At 34.0% G+C, this 17,271-nt stretch overlaps 1 protein-coding gene across 11 annotated transcripts in view; it reads left to right on the top strand.

Annotated features, from left to right (window-relative positions):
* The window catches only part of USP15 (ubiquitin specific peptidase 15), a 166,889-nt gene that overhangs the window by 78,200 nt on the left and 71,418 nt on the right, over window positions 1-17,271 (top strand). For 9 of the 11 annotated variants that reach the window (XM_001363289.4, XM_001363206.4, XM_007502824.3 and 6 more), the window contains 2 exons: window positions 2,626-2,771; window positions 6,017-6,078. In XM_001363289.4, the coding sequence (XP_001363326.1) occupies window positions 2,626-2,771; window positions 6,017-6,078 (208 nt within the window). Of the gene's footprint in view, window positions 1-2,625; window positions 2,772-6,016; window positions 6,079-13,627; window positions 13,957-17,271 lie in introns of those variants that run through there. The other 2 variants (XM_007502828.3, XM_056797687.1) reach the window with 2 other exon arrangements.

Raw genomic sequence — 17,271 nt, 5'->3', positions numbered from 1 at the left:
ACCCTGTAAAGAAAGTCAGTTATACATGGGTGCCATTTAATTGTGAAAAACAACTTAGCTGCAATACAGGTCAATTTATTTACTATAATCTGGCTTGCCTAAGCTTTCTATCACACAACCTGTGTCTGGGAACTCTAGAATGATGAGGTAAATAAAGGGTCTTTAGGGATGGGATTCCTCTTCTCATCACCCTTACCCATTGATTCTATTCCCATCACCCATACTACTGAGACAAATGAACTTCAGGTTTTACTGCTTCTTTCCTTTATGGAACTATCCAAAGAAAACTTTTTTCTATTACAAATTTCTGGTTTTAGAACAGAGAAGATTTGGGGTTTTGTAGTCTGTCTATACAAGCCTTTGATCTCTTAATTTTAAATCGTATTTCCTCAAATTTTTTGCTATTCACTAAGTGATCAAATATATTTTGACTTGATTATTTATTATTTCATACTCTGCAATAGATATTGGTGTACAAATTAATTGTTTTCATGGTAGTCTCTCTATTCTCTCCTTACAAGTACTGCAAGGTATGATGACCTCATACACACATACACATGCAGAAACACGTGGAAAATGACATTCGTTATTGCCTTTGGGTTCGAAACCATTCTTTGCATTTTGTCAACATTAATGTGGTTTTAATTCCTGTAGTATATAACAACCTAGACTCTAAACAAAACCTTCATAAAAGTACTGATAATGATATTAATGTTTATAAATCATTTTAAAACTATGTGGTTCTGATTACTTTTTGCTACTTTGCTTCCATTGCTATCAAAATGAAAGGGGGAGACCACTAAGACCTGAGAGCCAAAGCACAGTTTACTTTGTTTTGTAGTTTGCTCTGACTAAAGAAGAGCCTTAACATTGATCTCTCTGCTTAGTTATCCTGATCATTGTTTACCCTTTTCAGGCAGTCTCTTCCAGGCACAATGAACCTAGAATATCACATTCATGCCTCAAAGAGGCTTGAGATTGATCTTTTTTTTTTGATGTCTTTGCCAAAGGTGTTTAACAAATACGGAGCTCCAAAGGGCCCTGTTTTTCCCTGTTCAATTATTCAGGCCTCTTCGTGGCAAAATTGAGAACAGACTGTTACTCTGAAAGAGACAGACTTGAACCAGAGCAATATTCTTTTTTCTGTTCAGATGCATTTTTTCATTTCTTCTTTAAGAACTATTATAATCACTTTTAAAGGATTTCCCTTCCTGGAAGACCATATTAATGTCAACAAGGAATATAATATGCCAATGCCTGTAAGAATTTCAGAGCATTTGAAAACTTGTTCATTTTTAATATTTTTAATCGAAATGTAATGTTTTAGCATTTTCCCATTTGCTTGCAAAATATATGATAAAAGAATGATTAGACATGCTGTTTGATTTGGATTTTTTTTTTCATGGTATGTGATGAGCTTTTATTCTGAATGCCTCACTCAATTTCATTTTTGGCATTGACATTAAAGGCACCATTTTGTTTAGATATGCTTTATAACCTCACTGATTTATATTTAAAGAAGCAAAATTTAAAAATTTCTCACTGTCTGGTTGGAATATAATTCTAGAACTAAGTTTCATTTTCCTGGCATATCTTTATCAATTAAATTTAAATACATTTATTTCTTTAAATGTGTTTACTTTGAAATTAAGTTCATTCTAGTCTATTTGAGTCTTATAACTTTTTAAATTTTAATAAATAGCATAGTCAGAATATTTTGTGCTCAGTTGTAATTTTGTGTTTGACATGTTTTATAGTCATGTTACATAGGAATTGAATGTGACACTAAAACGTATATACTTCCAAGTACTATATTGGGGACACGGCTGATTTTAATTTTAAGATTGACGTGTTTCACTACTATTTGAAAATTACTTCCTTTAATGCACTTTATTCAATTTGTTATAGTTGAAGTTCTTCAGGTAAATATCACATCCAAATTATCAAATAATAAATCAGCTTACCTAAAAGTTATTTAAACCTTTAGTTTCTATGATTTAACTGTTTTATTTTATCTCTTTATTATCAATTATAATGGAATGGTAATTAATTTTTAAGATGTATTTGAAATGAAAATCACTTGTATGTACAACATAATCTACATTTTAGCAATTCATATTGGAATTTTTGCTTATGGATTCTTTGGTTCTGAAATAATTACTTTCAGAATTATGCATCATTTTTTTTCTTGTGCTGCCTTGATTTTGAAAACCTTTCTCATAGTACTCATATGTTTATAGATATTTGGCAGATTCTTGCTCTTTTAAAAGTATATGAAATTTAGGAGTTGGTTTTTTGTCTTTACAGATCGGTGATTTCATTGGTGTAGGGAACTTTAATTAAAAAGAAATTCCTTCTACCAATGCAAATCAATAACTTGTCTTCAGAGTTGCCTTAGATACTGAGAGGTTTAACCTGACATGTGTGCGTGTCTGTGTCTGTGTGTCTGTGTCAGAGGTGGAACTTGAGCCCATTTCCGTCTGACTCTAGAGTCAGCTTCCTATCCACCATGCTACCCTCCTTTTTTGAAGTTTTGGACCATTAACTTTATTATGGTTAATTTTATTTGATGTGGGTAAGTGTTTTTATAAGTTTTTTCATTTATATTTCTTTCTTTAAATTCAGATACAATTGAAAAAGAAATAAGAAAAATCTTCAATATTCCAGATGAAAAAGAGACCAGATTATGGAATAAATACATGAGTAATACATTTGAACCACTAAATAAGCCAGACAGTACCATCCAGGATGCTGGTTTATATCAAGGACAGGTATTGTTCATTAACACTTTGTATTTTAAGTATGTATGTGTATTGATATATAGGTCGTGTATCTGAATATCCATAATGGGCTCAGTAGACCTAAAAATATTGATTAAAGGATCACTATCATCCTGGAGAGAGAAGTCTAATGAAGAACTCTGTCCTTGCCCCTTGTTCTAGTCAACATTTTTATTAGTGGCTTGGATGAAAGCATATCCTCAGATATAGCTACATATTGATGGGTACATTTGGGAAGATAATCACTACATTTAAAACAGAATCTAGATCTGAAAGTGTACTCTTCTACAAGGAGAAGCTCTAATAACCTTAAGTATAATAATGTAAATATCAAATTTTATATTGAAATTCCCCAGAATTACCTCTACAATTATGAAGGAATTTTGACTAAATAAGAAAAGATCAAGGTTTTAGAGGCTTTAATCAACATAAGGGGGGGAAAATGAATCATGGAAGCAGGGAAAATCTAATATGCTTTTATATCTTATAGAAGTATATTGTTCAGCATGCTTGTGATAGGTTCACCCTGTTCCCCATCTTCATCTGATTGCCTCTGGAAATATGTTCATTTTGAGGCGTTAACATTTTTTGAAAACAGATTGATAAATTGGAATGGATCCAAAGGAGCGGTGTTGAGGGATTTTGAAACTATGTCATACATGGATTGGTGAAATGTCCTGCAAATATTTAACCTAGAGAAAGAAAGACTTGGGAAAGAGGAATTCTTATAGCTTTCTTCAGATATTTGAAGAATTGTCATGTCATAGAGCTCACACTGCTTGGCCCCAGAGGGTAGAAGTTGAATAACCTCTGTACCCCTGTGATCCAAGCACAGTACCTTGGCACACAGTACAGCACTACATAATACATATCAGTTCTTAATAAGGAAAAACTTGTAACAGCTACTTGGAAAATCAAATGACTTGACTCGGGGAAAAGAGTGAGTTTCCTATCATTTCAAACAAAGATTATTAGATAGAAACTATCAGGGATATCTTAGAAAGTATTCATGTGTTTGTTATAGATTGGATAAACGACCTCTGACATTCCTTTTAACTCTTACGGTTCTGTGTCTTATGTTCTGTTGGAGCACATGCTTGTTAAAATGAAGATTATTAACACTTTATTTGCAACTGAGATTGACATATTCTATACTTAGTAGGCTTTCATTAAACATTTTTAAGCAAATAGACTAAAAATACTTTTATAAGTGAAAAAATAGGTGAACATACATTTATAGAATATGCTCACATTTTATTACAAATTCTAGTAGCTGGATTTTTGCCTCACAGCTTCTCTGTAATGTGTCACTTCCAACATCTTAACATCAACTCTTATTTAAATTCTTTATCAATGACTAACACTCCAAAACGAGAACAGAAATCTCACTAAATTACTTCTTCTTTTTTTTTTTTTAATTTAAAACCCTTACCTTCCGTCTTGGAGTCAATACTGTGTATTGGCTCCAAGGCAGAAGAGTGGTATGGGCTAGGCAATGGGGGTCAAATGACTTGCCCAGGGTCATACAACTAGGAAGTGGCTGAGACCAGATTTGAACCTAGGACCTCCCGTCTCTAGGCCTGGTTCTCAATCCACTAAGCTACCCAGCTGCCCCCAATTACTTCTTTTTAGAAAGGGAATCTTAGAGAGAGGTAGCTATATTTAGACACCCCTTTGACTGAGAGAGGTGATATTGTCCATTTTGGTCAGAGGAAAGAGACGATGTTTGGGTTCATAGAAAGAGAGAACTAAATTGAATAATTACTCAATGTCTTGAGCCACAACTCCACAGGCGTGGCTTTAACATATTTAAGGTTTGAACATATCAACATGGAAATACATAAACAAATTTCAACACCCAGAACTTGCATTACAATTACAGTCTATATTATTAATGTTTCTATAAAATAATTCTTATTAAAGACTAATTGAACTGTTAATATATGAATTCCAAGTAATTACAGTTAAATAAATATTTATTGGCATCTAGTCTTGGTTCTGCACTCACTAGCTTCTTGACCTTTGGTCAGGTCACATTGCCCAGAGCCTCTCTGCTTCTTCAACTTTTAAAATGAGGGAGTTTTGTCCCTCATTTGAGTTCTAGACGTAAGTGAGTATCCCAAACATTTTCAGGCTAATTGTGGTAATTGTTCCAGCAATACCTGGTTAGTATCTTTTATAGAAGTTATTATAATTATGTGTAATGATCATAAATAACCCAGAGAAGGGAAATACTTTAAGTTTCACAATTTTTTTTTACTAACAAAAACCCTGTGACATAGATCATACAGGTATTGTATTTATTTTATAGATGAGGAAACCAAAGCTCATAATGATTAAATTAATTGCCAAGTCATACGGTTTATTGTCAAAAATGAGATTCAAACCTGCATCTCCTGATTTAGAAATCCTATTCTCTTTCAACGAGATATTTGTTAGCTACTTCAGAAAATTTAATTTGTTAAGCCCTTTGTTATTTCTCAAGTCAGAAAAATAATAAAATCTTAGCAGTTAGAAAACACCTCAAAGGCATTTTATTAATTCTAGCCTTCTTTTTTCAGATTTTGAATCTGTGGTGTGGTATTCTGCCTATCCTTTCCAGCTTTGTATTCTTGACAGCTTTGATAAGCAGTCCATTTATGCTTTTATTCAAGTCCGTGATAAAAGTGCTGACCTGATGCAGGACAAGGACAACTTTTCAACATTCCCAGAGACTTTCCTCTAAGATTAACTTTGCTCTTATTAATCAATGCTCTTTTGGTCTACTTATTTGATTTCTTTTTATAATATTCATAAGTACATAATAGGTATGACTTAACTTCCATTGTTGTAACTGGTTGTTTAAAAAAAAAAGATATGAGTCATGGCTTAGTTTTTCCTTCTGCTTACAGTAGCCCCATATCCATTTCTGAATACATTGACACAAGAATCATAGTCCACTGACCAAATGACTTTATTAACGATAAGATGATCACACAAATAGAACTCATTCTCTGCATATTATTTTCAGAGTTGACATTAATTCCTGAGAAAATGTTAAAATGGATTTTATTAGGTGTTGTGTTTACTCAGCTAATAAATCAAAGTTAAGACTAGTTGTTAGGCTAGCTAACCATGTCTATTTTTTTTTTCTATCACTATTACACCTGCACACTTTTTTTGGATTGTGTTTTGCTTTTTTTTTTTTTTTTAACTTCAAAATTAAAGGAGACCATTTTACTATGTCATATTTGCAGATGCTAGTAATAGAGCAGAAAAATGAAGATGGAACATGGCCAAGGGGTCCTTCAACTCCTAAGTAAGTATCTTAATTTTTTTTATTGATTTACTGTTGAATAATTCAGCCTTTGTACTTTTATAGCTACTTTTTGTAGATTAAAATCCAAAATAATTTAAAGAGTATACCTGAAACATAATCTACATGCCTCCATTAAATGTTTCAGGATTTTCCCCCCTTAATTTTCAGATCAATTTAAACTTGTTTTTATATTGGCACATCCTATTAAAAGTAGCAAATCTGCTATATAAAATACTTTGTTTTTATTAGTAATAATACTGGTATAAAAAGACTTTAAGAAATAAGAAACTTAGATTATTAAATAGAATGCCAATTCTTTATTAATGAAAAAGTCAAAATTCAGGTTACCTTTCTATCCTCAGACATTAATCATCAACATGTATTGAAAATAGTTCATTTGAATAGCATACACAGAGGCTCTTGGGGGGTATGACTTAGTTGATTTTTATTTTAATAAGCAAAACAGTTTAGCTAGATTTGCTAGAACATAATAGAAAAGCAGCAGTCATAAAATATACATAATAATTATGCAGCAGTCATATAGTTTGTTTTTGAAATATCCATAAAATTTTCATTTTTTAGGAGAACTACTGAGTATACTAGTTAAATGCTTTTTTTCATAGTAAAGTTAAACTGGACAGTTGTACAAAGGTATACTTGATACAAGGAGAAAATGAGGGAAATGTGTAGCTTGAATGGTACGGTTTTTATGAATGACAAATTTAATCTACCTTGCAAGATGGGAATAATTTCTTTTTGAAAGTTTATATTTAACTATATTTAGAGTTATGTGATCTTTATTTATCTTGGAACATAATTTGCAAAGATACTTAGTTCTTTGAAGGAAGCCGATAATGGAAAGAACACTAGATTTAGAATCCAGATCAACACTTGGCCTCCCTTTAACTAAGTATATGATAACCATCAAGTTGCTTAATTGATCAGAGCCTTTTCTTTAAAATGAGGATCTATCCTGCCTATATTACCTCACTTACAGGATTGTTGTGAGGCCCAAATAGATAACTTATGTGAAGCTTTAACAAACCTTTAAAGCACTAAAGAACTGTGTTACTGTTGTTGTTATTATCATTAAATTTTCACTAGTTCAGAAGATTTGTTTGTCTCAACACTCTTGAAATCATTGATTTCCTAGTGAAAGATGAGTTTGTTTGACCCTTCAAGTAATTTGATATTTTTTCTTCTTTTTAATTTCTTTTTTAAATCAACACGTTGGCTTGATATGTGCAATTATAAGTCTTCTTAAAGGAAATATAGAAATATAAAGCATAAACCTACCCTTAAAGAACTTACAATCTAGTTTCAGAAACAAAATATAATTCATCTCACTATTACATTGCTGAGTAAAAATACAAAGGAAAAAACATTTCAATATCATAATACTAGATATCCCTCTAAAAAGTATGGGATAGCAAATGTGTGTTTTGTAGTTTATTGAAAATTGGTAGCATTGTATCGCTAAATATAACTGATAAATGAGGATATTATATTGTTTTGATAAATTATGAATTACTATCTTGACCAATCAGAATTTAAGAAATTTGCGATCATGTGCTGTGTAACTGATATTATTTCCTGGATAATACTGTAGTTAGCTTGACTTACACAGTCGTTCAGTATCCATATTAGTCAGTGTCTATTGGAGTTTATATGTGGAAACTCAACAGAAATGTAGACAAAAATGGGAAAGAAAATTGGCAGTTTGTGGCACCAAAATGTTTTTTTCTTACTGAAAATTATCTGAAAGGGCAGTATGACAAAATGAATAAAAAACCAACCTTGAAATCAGGGAGAACTAAGTTTAGGGCCTTCCTCTGATACAGTATAAAGCATTGGGGGGAAATCACATCACTTCTTATTGCCCAAAGAACCAGATTGATCTGCTTTGAATGGGCTTCCTCACCTGGAATTACTTTCACCTACAAAATCAGAGGTTTGACCTTTCTCTCCTCAAATCAAAAGTTATATAACTAAATTACTCCTTTAATTTTCCTCCCTGGATAGCAACTGAGGTGTTTTAGATTAAATCATTTCACATTGAAGAGAGCTTGCCAAGAAACCTTAGGGAATGAGGTTATCTCTAAAGAGCCACACTACAAATCTTTTGACACAAAAATACTTTATTTGCAAGAAAATACCAAATAGTTTTGACTGAAACCAAAAGCAAAGAATCATCAGTGTTCCAGAAGTCATAAAAAGATGTTCTAAGGCTATTTTGGCCAAAATTTAGATATCTTGAATATGTACTTAGAGATTTATTTGAATAATGCCATCAGAGTAGTGGACAGTCAGGAAGAACTGAGTTAAAATCCAATCTCAGATACTTGCCAGCTATGTGACCCTGGGCAAGTCACTTAACCTCTCTGTGCCTCTGTTTCTTCATATTTAATAAATATATACCTAGGTAATAAATAATATGTTTAGGTAATAAAAGTGCCTGTATCCCAGGGTTTGTTATGAGAATCAAATGAGAAAATATTTTTAGTGCTTAGCAGAATGTCCAGTACATAGCAAGAACATTATTGTTGTTATTTCTAGGCTATTAAACTTTGAGATGCATAAAATGTATGGATAGCTCTAACTTAATGCAATATAACAGATAAACAAGATTCAAAATGCAAAATTTGAGAATCATCAATGAGGATGAATCTGAGGATACTCATAGTACTTGTGAGAAAACCTCACAAAATATATCCAAATAGGAATACTTAGCCAGTAGTTTTCACTAAATCCTTTAGTGTCAAAAATTTTACTCAGTTCCTATACTACCTATGTTTTTCTTGATAAGCAAAATTTCAGCTGATTGAAACACTAAATGTGAACAGAATGTTGCATAGTACAAGAATTGTGCAGCATCTTGGCCATGAATGCTTTGCTTGGGATTTGGGAGCATTTTATAAATATAATTATTAATTATCAGTACTTTACATGATGAAATAATTAAAACTTTACTTGGACATGGGCTCTTGTAATTTAGACCCCTTTGCATAGGTAGGTCACATTCAGGTTATCTTGGATTATACTTAAATAATTTTTAGGACAGAATTTTTAAAGTTAGGATTTTTTTTGAGGTTCCAACTACTATATAGTTGAAATTCAACTTATCTAAAAGACTATGTTATATACCATTTGAAATACTGTGTTATTTTTACTAATTATGACTAATAGTTTTCCTATAAAACATATCAGATTTGTTTCTCTGATTTGAGGAAAAAGCTCTGAACTTGTTATCTCTTCATACTTAACCTAATAGATTTATTTATAAAGAACAGATTTTGCCCTGACTTGCCTTTAGCATTCTCTATTTCAGTTTTCCTAGGGTTAAGAAAATTCTTTTCAACTGCTTGTAAAGGGGATGTTTATTTATGGAATCATAAAAACCTATATTTAAAAGAAACCTCAGTCAAGTGAGCAAGCATTTATTAATTTCCCAAATACTGTGCTAAATCCTGGGGATACAAAGAAGCCCACCCCCACCCCCCTAAAAAAAGGTTCCTACTTTAAAGTAGCATACAGAATGGAGTTGCAAAAAAAGATATATATAGAAAACCTAGAAATGCTCTGAGGGGGAAGACACTAATATTAAAGGAGGTCAAGAAAGGCTTCCTGAAGAAGAGGGGGTTTTAGCTGGGACTTGAAGGAAGCCAGTAAAACCAAGAGATATGGTAGTGGTGATGATATTGTTAATGATGGAATTCATATATAGCACCTTCCTACTTCCTTACATGGAAGATAGCCATTGAAAAGACATAATCAGGCAATGGAGTATATCTCATGCAAATAATAGTAAAGAGACCAAATTTTCAGGAAAAAGTAGAAGGGAGTAAGGTAAAAAAATCTGAAAGGTAGGAGAAGACTAGATTATGGAGGTCTTAAAAGCCAAAAAGAATTTTACATTTGATCCTGGAAGTGATAGGGAGTCACTTATAGATTACTGAATGGGTGAGGAAGGGGGTTTTTTTAAGTGGTCAAACCTATATTTTAGAGCAGTGGTTCTCAACCTTTCTAATGCCATAAACCCGCACTACAGTTCCTCATGTTGCAGTGACCCCAAACCAAAAACTTATTTTGGTGGCTACTTCAAAACTGTAATTTTGCTACAGTTATGATTCGGAATGTAAATACCTGATATGCATTATGTATTCTCATTGCTACAAATTGAGAGGTTGAGAACTGCTGTTTTAGAAGATCAGTTTGAAATCTGACTAGAGGATTGCCTGCAGTGAGAGACTTGATAGCAACCAGAAATCCACTGCAATAATCAGAGTTTATCTAATTCAAAGCATACATGAACAAAGATTCCATTTATAACATTCCTATTAGTTATTTGGGGTTCGCTAGAAAACTTCCACATTCAATTTTATTTTTTTCTTCCAAATTCTATATCCCCCACTGAAAAAGAGAGAAAATCCTTGTTACAAATAAGCCTAACTAAGCAAAAGAATCCCCATATTAGTCATATTCAAAAATCTGTCTCTTCTCTGCATATTAGTCCATCACCTCTCAGAAAGTGAGATGTTGGATTATTGTGTTAATCATCTCTTCAATCTTTCACAATTGCTTGTACAATGTTGATGCTTTTGTATAAATTCCCTTCTTTTTGTAGCAATTGTTTTCCATTACATTCACAAAGCATCCCAATAGGTCAATGCCTTAGTTTCCAATTGTGTGCTACTACAAAAAGAGCTCATGGCAGAGTGCCCGACACAGATTTAGTCATTAATAAATGCTTGTTGCTTAACTGATTACAAATACCTTCTGATTGGCCTCCCTGCCTCAAGTCTCTCCACTCCAGACCATCCTTCACTCGGATACCAAAATGATTTTGCAGAAAGGGGTCATGTCTGATCATATTGCTCATATACTCAAAAAACTCCTCCTATGGTTTCTCATTGCCTTTAGGATCAAATAATGCTAGTTTACTTGTCAAGACCTTCACATGTGTTCTCCCCAATTTACATTTTCAATCTAATTTAAAATTACTTCTTATCCATAAATTTGCCATCCTGTTCCTCTTTTGGGGGCACTTGCATATCCCTCTTCTCTGCCTTTGCTTCCATAGCTAGAATGTACTGGCAGCCCCATCTACTCCCTCTTCACCTCTGCCCTTTAGAATGATTTGTTTCCTTCAAAACTCTCTAAGGAAAAGTTTTACCTGATCTAAGAAAAGCCTTTACTGATCAACCTCAGTGCTGTTCCTTAGGTTGTCTATATTGAATAATAAGTTACATTTAATATTTAAGCTCCTTGAGGGCAAGAACAATTTCATTTTCATTCCCAGTAACTCATGTCTGACTGTGTGATCCTGGGCAGTTCACTTAGGATCTCATTAGAGAGAATTTCCTGATACTGGAGTTCTCAATAGCAGTAGGGTTACTTAGTTCCCCAACTTTCCCAAACACTTCCCCCAGTGCTTAGCATTATAGTAAGCACTTAGTAAATACTTGTTGAGTGATAGGTCATATATACTACAGAACATGTTACAATTGTATGCATAGCCATACACATATTTCATTCACTCCAGATTAGGCATTTTCTGGATAAAAAGGAAAACCATCTCCCCTCCCCACCTTCCCAAGTATAACTTAGCTCGTCATCCTGCTTATTTAGGCTACTGATGAGACTAGAAATGCTGCTCCTGCCAGCACCCCTTCAACTGAAAAGCTGGCTGTGGGGAGCTGTTGCCCTGCTTCTGGATAATTTCTTGTAATATGATGTCTAGACTTTTTTTTTTTGGTCATGACTTTAAGGTAGTCCAATAATTCTTAAATTGCTCTCCTGGATCTATTCTCCAGGTTAGTTGCTTTTTCAATGAGATAATTTCTTCTGTTTTTTTTCATTCTTTTGATTTTTGTTTTGTTGTTTCTTGATGTCTCATGAAGTTTCTTAAGACTGAATATCTTTAATGACTTTTTGAATCCTCCTTTTCATTTGGTCTATTCTTCTTTTCATATCACTCTTTTCTTCATTGAATTTTTGTGCCTCTTTTTCCAATTGACCAGTTTTGCTTTTTAAGTTGTTGTTTTCTTTTTTCCATTTTTCTTCAATCTGTCTTATTTGATTTTTTAATTTATTTTTGAGTTCTTCCAGAGTTTGAGTGAACCCAGTTTCCAGGGGTTGGTGTTTTGTTTTGTTTTGTTTGTAGTTCTTTGTATCCCATAATCAATCCTCTATTGATTCTGTTCTCTGCTCTTTTTCCCATAGAAGCTTTTGATAGATAGTTACCTTCTTTTTCTGTTGTTTATGCATTTTCTCAGCTTTTTTTTTTCCAACCTGTGGACTGTAAACTCTCCTCTGCTGGTTTACTGGATTAGGCTGGTTGAGTTAATCTGCCCAGGGGCTAAATCTTCAATGTAGACCGCTAGACCTCTGATCTTCCCTGCCAGCTGCTGTCAGGATCCAGGACCTCAAGGGGTGGGTCTGAAGTGCTCTTCTGTAGGTGCCACCCCAGTCCCAGGATCCCAAAGTCAGGCTATACATAATTGCAGACCCCAGCACAGTGGGGGGGGGGGTGGAGGAGGCACAGCTAGGACTTCTCTGTCTGCAGTTTTGTTTCTAGGCCCCCCCTTATCCCATGAAAATCAATTTTCTCTACCTACCTTTAAATTGTGTTCAGCAGGAGAGGCCTGTGAGTCTGTCTTGTTGGGTTTGGGTTCCTGTCTTTTTGGGGCACTTTTTAAAGATTGGTATTGAAAATTAGTCAGAGCAGTTTCGGCTTTTGCTGCTACGAAGCCACCATCTTGACTCCACCCTTGCCCTGCTTCTGGGCCTTCTCCTCACATTTTTATCCTTTTTTAAACAAGTTATTATAGGTAATATTTTATAGCTCATTTATGTTCAACATGAACATAAATGCAAAATCTCTCTTTTGCATTTTGGGCCCTCCACAATTTTGTTTTTTAAGGGATTTCAGTACTCTGTGACTTAGCTCTGTGGCTTATCCTTCTAACTATGTGGCACAGTTACCTACCTTCATAAATTAAATATGTAGTATGTGATTTATCTTTTTCTTAATCATTGTAATCCTAAGATTATACTAGATAGATAATGCAATACTGTTTGGCCACGTGATGCTTCACTGTGATATGGAGGTGACACTAGGTTGTTGTAGGTTTTGCCAGTGGAGGGCAAAATTTAGCAAGTTCTACCATCCTCAAAATACTCTGTAAGTATGAACCCACCAAGAAGTTATCTCTTTCCCAAGGAACAGACTAATTATGAAAAGGCATATCACCAATAGTGATATATCAATGCTACGTCATACCTGGAGATAAATTTTGTCTGTGGTAACCTCTGAAAAGGGAAACAAAATAGTCCTTAGTCTATATAGCCTTCCCCTACTGCTACTGCAGTATTGATAATGGGGGGGAGAGGGGAACACAAGAAAAGGGATAAGGAAGTACTATACATAATGGAGTTTTTAAAGAGGCATTTAGCTGTTGGGACTTAAGTGTGAGATCCTTATCCAATTACTAATAGATAGGCATATTACTAAATGAACTGAAACATAACAATCTTGACATTTTTGCAGCAAAGCCAGAAAGTAAATGGGAAATAGCATGCAGATGAGCTGATGACGCTCAGATTCTTCCTTAAGAGTCAATTAAAGGAACTTCAAAGTTGATTTTTCTGATATGGCACACATTTGAAAAAGACCACCATGAAGATAATTGTATCTTATGGCCCAGCAACTGTTACAAAGAAAGAAAAGGAAGGAAAAATCTACAAAGGCTCTGATAAAAATAGACAGCAAAACAAATTATTTAGTGACTTCAAAACAGTTAGGTAGGAACAGTGGAGGAACAACTAAAAATATGTTAAGAAAAATAAATGTGAAGGGCTAAAAGCCCCTTCTGTAAACATCTGTATAATGGGTATTTTCTTTTCAAAAAGGGAGTAAAGAGGCACTGAATGTGGCAAGCATTAAATAACCTCTCAAAAAACTAAATTAAGTTAGTTCATCAGACAGGAAATAACTACATAAAAAGCCATTCTTAGATCAGCTGTCTGTATGTATAATAATATTGTTCTCTTCTTGGAGGAAAAATCAAAATCAATGACCAATAACAAGAATATGAAGATTAGATTTATTTGTACTGTTGAAGAAGCTCCAATTTGACCTGTTTGAATGAGTTCTTGATCATTAAAACTGAGAAATACATAAAAGAATAGATACTAACAATCAGATAGATATCTCTAGGAATTTCTAAACAGTATGCATTATTACCATCAGAAAATTGAAAGCCTAGAAAATTCTTCCACCAGCAAACACAAGAGATTTTTTTTCCAAGCAGAGAAATATAACATATCAGGCAAGGGCTATACTGGCTTAAAGCTTAAACTCATTTTTAAAAGTGACAGTTGAGAATAATAGAAGATTGCAAGTAATTATGGTACTTAAAAAAAAAGCAGCAGATTTGGGAGATGAAAGGGGCATTTTTTACATAGAATCCAAGATCTGAGTTCAATTCCTACCTCAAAAATTTACTTCAAAGCCTTTGACTGTCTACATCTTTATTAATATACAAATGGTCCTAAGACGTTGAGGAAATGAGGTGTTCTAGGAGGCACAAGTGATGAGAGAGGAATGCAACAGCTTGGAGAGGAGAGTATCATCCATGATAACCAGCTTGACTGGGCCATAAGATTATATGAAAGGGGTTAATATATAATGAGAAAAGAGTCAGGCTTCAAAAAAATTTAAATGCCCAAACAAAAAGGTGTACTTTGTTTTAGAAGTAGTCAGGAGCCTCTGACATTTTATCAGACAGGATAATAACATGACCAGACCTGTGCTTTAGGTAGGAAAATCACTTAAGTAACTAAAAGAAAAAATGGACTGGAGAAGAAAGAAAATGGAAATGGAACAGCTGGTTAGGAGCCTCTTGCAGTAAGGACCTAAGTTTGATTTTGGCCTTATGAATAGAGAGAAGACATGTGAGTAGATTCAGTCAAGAATTGGCTTCCTGAAACAAGAAGACTTGTGGTGGGTGGGGGACTCATGCCCTCCAGATTGCTGAGAGTGAGTACTGCATCAAAAAGAGCAGAACTTAAAAGTCACAGGAATGTGAACTGAGATCTCACTTTTGTAATTTACTACCTGTTTAAACTCGGGCAAGTTGCTTATCCTCTCTGGGCTTAATTCTTATTTGTAAAGTGACAGGATTGGACTAAATGGCCTTTTGGACTAAATGGCCTCTTCTAAGTTCCTAGATTTCATGGCCTCATTAATGTCATACTGAAGGAAAGGAAACTTCCAGCCATTGCCTACTCACTGTATTATCCAAAAAGAACTTTAGGATGAAAAGATTTAAAGATCAGCCTAGGCAATATCCTATTTATCTTGCATCAAGTTTCTATAAAAGATTAACACAATTCTATAAAAATTGTTTCAGGGGTGCTAAAGCTCAGAATCTGATAATGCTTGTGATGTATGGACAAAAACAACAAAAGATATTTTAACATTGTAGTAACGGCTTTTTCTTGGCTAGACTTGATGCTCAAGTGGATTGGGATAATGATAATGTACCATGATGAAAAGCCAAAATGACTCTTGCTTGTTTTCCAATAAAGATACTCTTTGGAGTAGGAACAACAGAATGAAAATAATTAGACGGGTATGGAATGGAAGATTGTGATGATATGCCCTTTACTACATACCATACTTGGTTCCAAAAATCAACTTCACAAATACAATATACATGTACATCATCTACAACATGTAGATGAAAATTCTGTGGAAAAACACCCAAGATGTTTGGTGCACCCTGTATCCAATATAAGTTTATTTATATATATATATATATATATATATATATAAGTATGATATGGTAGCCAAAAAAGCTAATGCTGCCTTGTGCTTCAGTGAGAGACACGGTGTCCATAATGTAGGAGGCAAATTTTTTTTACACAGCACTCATCAGGCCATCTTTATAATATTATACTTATTCCTGGATGCTGCATTTTAAGATAAAGGTCTCAAAGTTGGAACATGTCAAAAGAGAAATCAAGATATATAAGGAACTAGAAAATACATCTTTGAAAATTAATGGGAGAAACTTAAGATTTTTAGAATGGAGCAAAGAATAGAGGGGACATGAGAGCAATTTTCAAGTAACAGAATGCCTTTCATTTCATTTCACTTATACTGGTTCAACTTGGCCCCAAAGGTCACTAGCAACCATCATTAGAAGTTGTTGAAGTGATTAGATTAATGTGATGACTGAGTTTCTAACAATTAGAGCCACTCAGAAGTTAAATATTTTGCTTTTAGAGGTAGTTTATTAGAGTTATTAATGCAGATCATCAGCCTGGGAGTAGGGAGATGCAAAAGAGATTCTTGATCAAGTAAAATTTGAACTAATTAAGAGTTCTTAGATTCTGTGATTCATTATGATTCCTTTTTTTCTGTTTTTCTATGATCTCGGAAGGACTAGATGTTGTAAAGGAATAAAGTCAACACAATATATTAAATAAATAACTTTTATACTAAACTAGAAAATTCAAGGGTTGTCATTTCTGTCTCCATCTCTTGCGTTCTTCTCTGTACTCATAGCCACCAGTCTCAACCCTTTTCATCAGAACTATTTCATGAGCCTTCTAATTAATCCCCTCTTCTCAAGTTTCTCTTCCCTCCCATCCATCCAGAGTGAGTTTCCTAAAGCACAGTTGAGACCATGTCACTACCTGCTCAGTGATCTCCTTTAACTCTTTATTGGTTCTAGGATCAAATCTAAATTCACCTGTGTGACATTTTGAGCCCCTGATAGCTTGGTTCCAGCCTTATTGGGTAGGCCTGATTCCCTTTATTGTATTAGTCTGGCCAAACTGGTGTGCTTGCTATGCTCACAGAGGATATTCCTTCTTACCCCCTAGGGCCTTGGCAGCAAGCCCATAGCCTAGAATTTTTTTCCCTCCTTCCACTTTTCTAGCTTTCTTCAGAGCTAGCTCCAGTAATGCCACCTCCTATATAAAACCTTTCTTGACCCCCTGAATTGTGTTGCCTATACCCTGAAATTAATTGGATTTGCTTTGTAAACATATGTCCCCAGTACTTATCAGAGTACCAGTTAAATTTTTGTTTCTGTAAATATTTGTTTATGAGTTCTTGTTGGTTGGTTGGTTGATTTTGATTCTCACCTGGGTGGAATAAAAAAGCTTCTTTGAAGTCTTTTT

Source organism: Monodelphis domestica, chromosome 5, assembly GCF_027887165.1.
Source record: "Monodelphis domestica isolate mMonDom1 chromosome 5, mMonDom1.pri, whole genome shotgun sequence".
NCBI lineage: Eukaryota > Metazoa > Chordata > Mammalia > Didelphimorphia > Didelphidae > Monodelphis > Monodelphis domestica.
The sequence above is the reverse complement of the archived record's forward strand: the minus strand, read 5'-3'. Positions and strand labels throughout refer to the sequence as shown.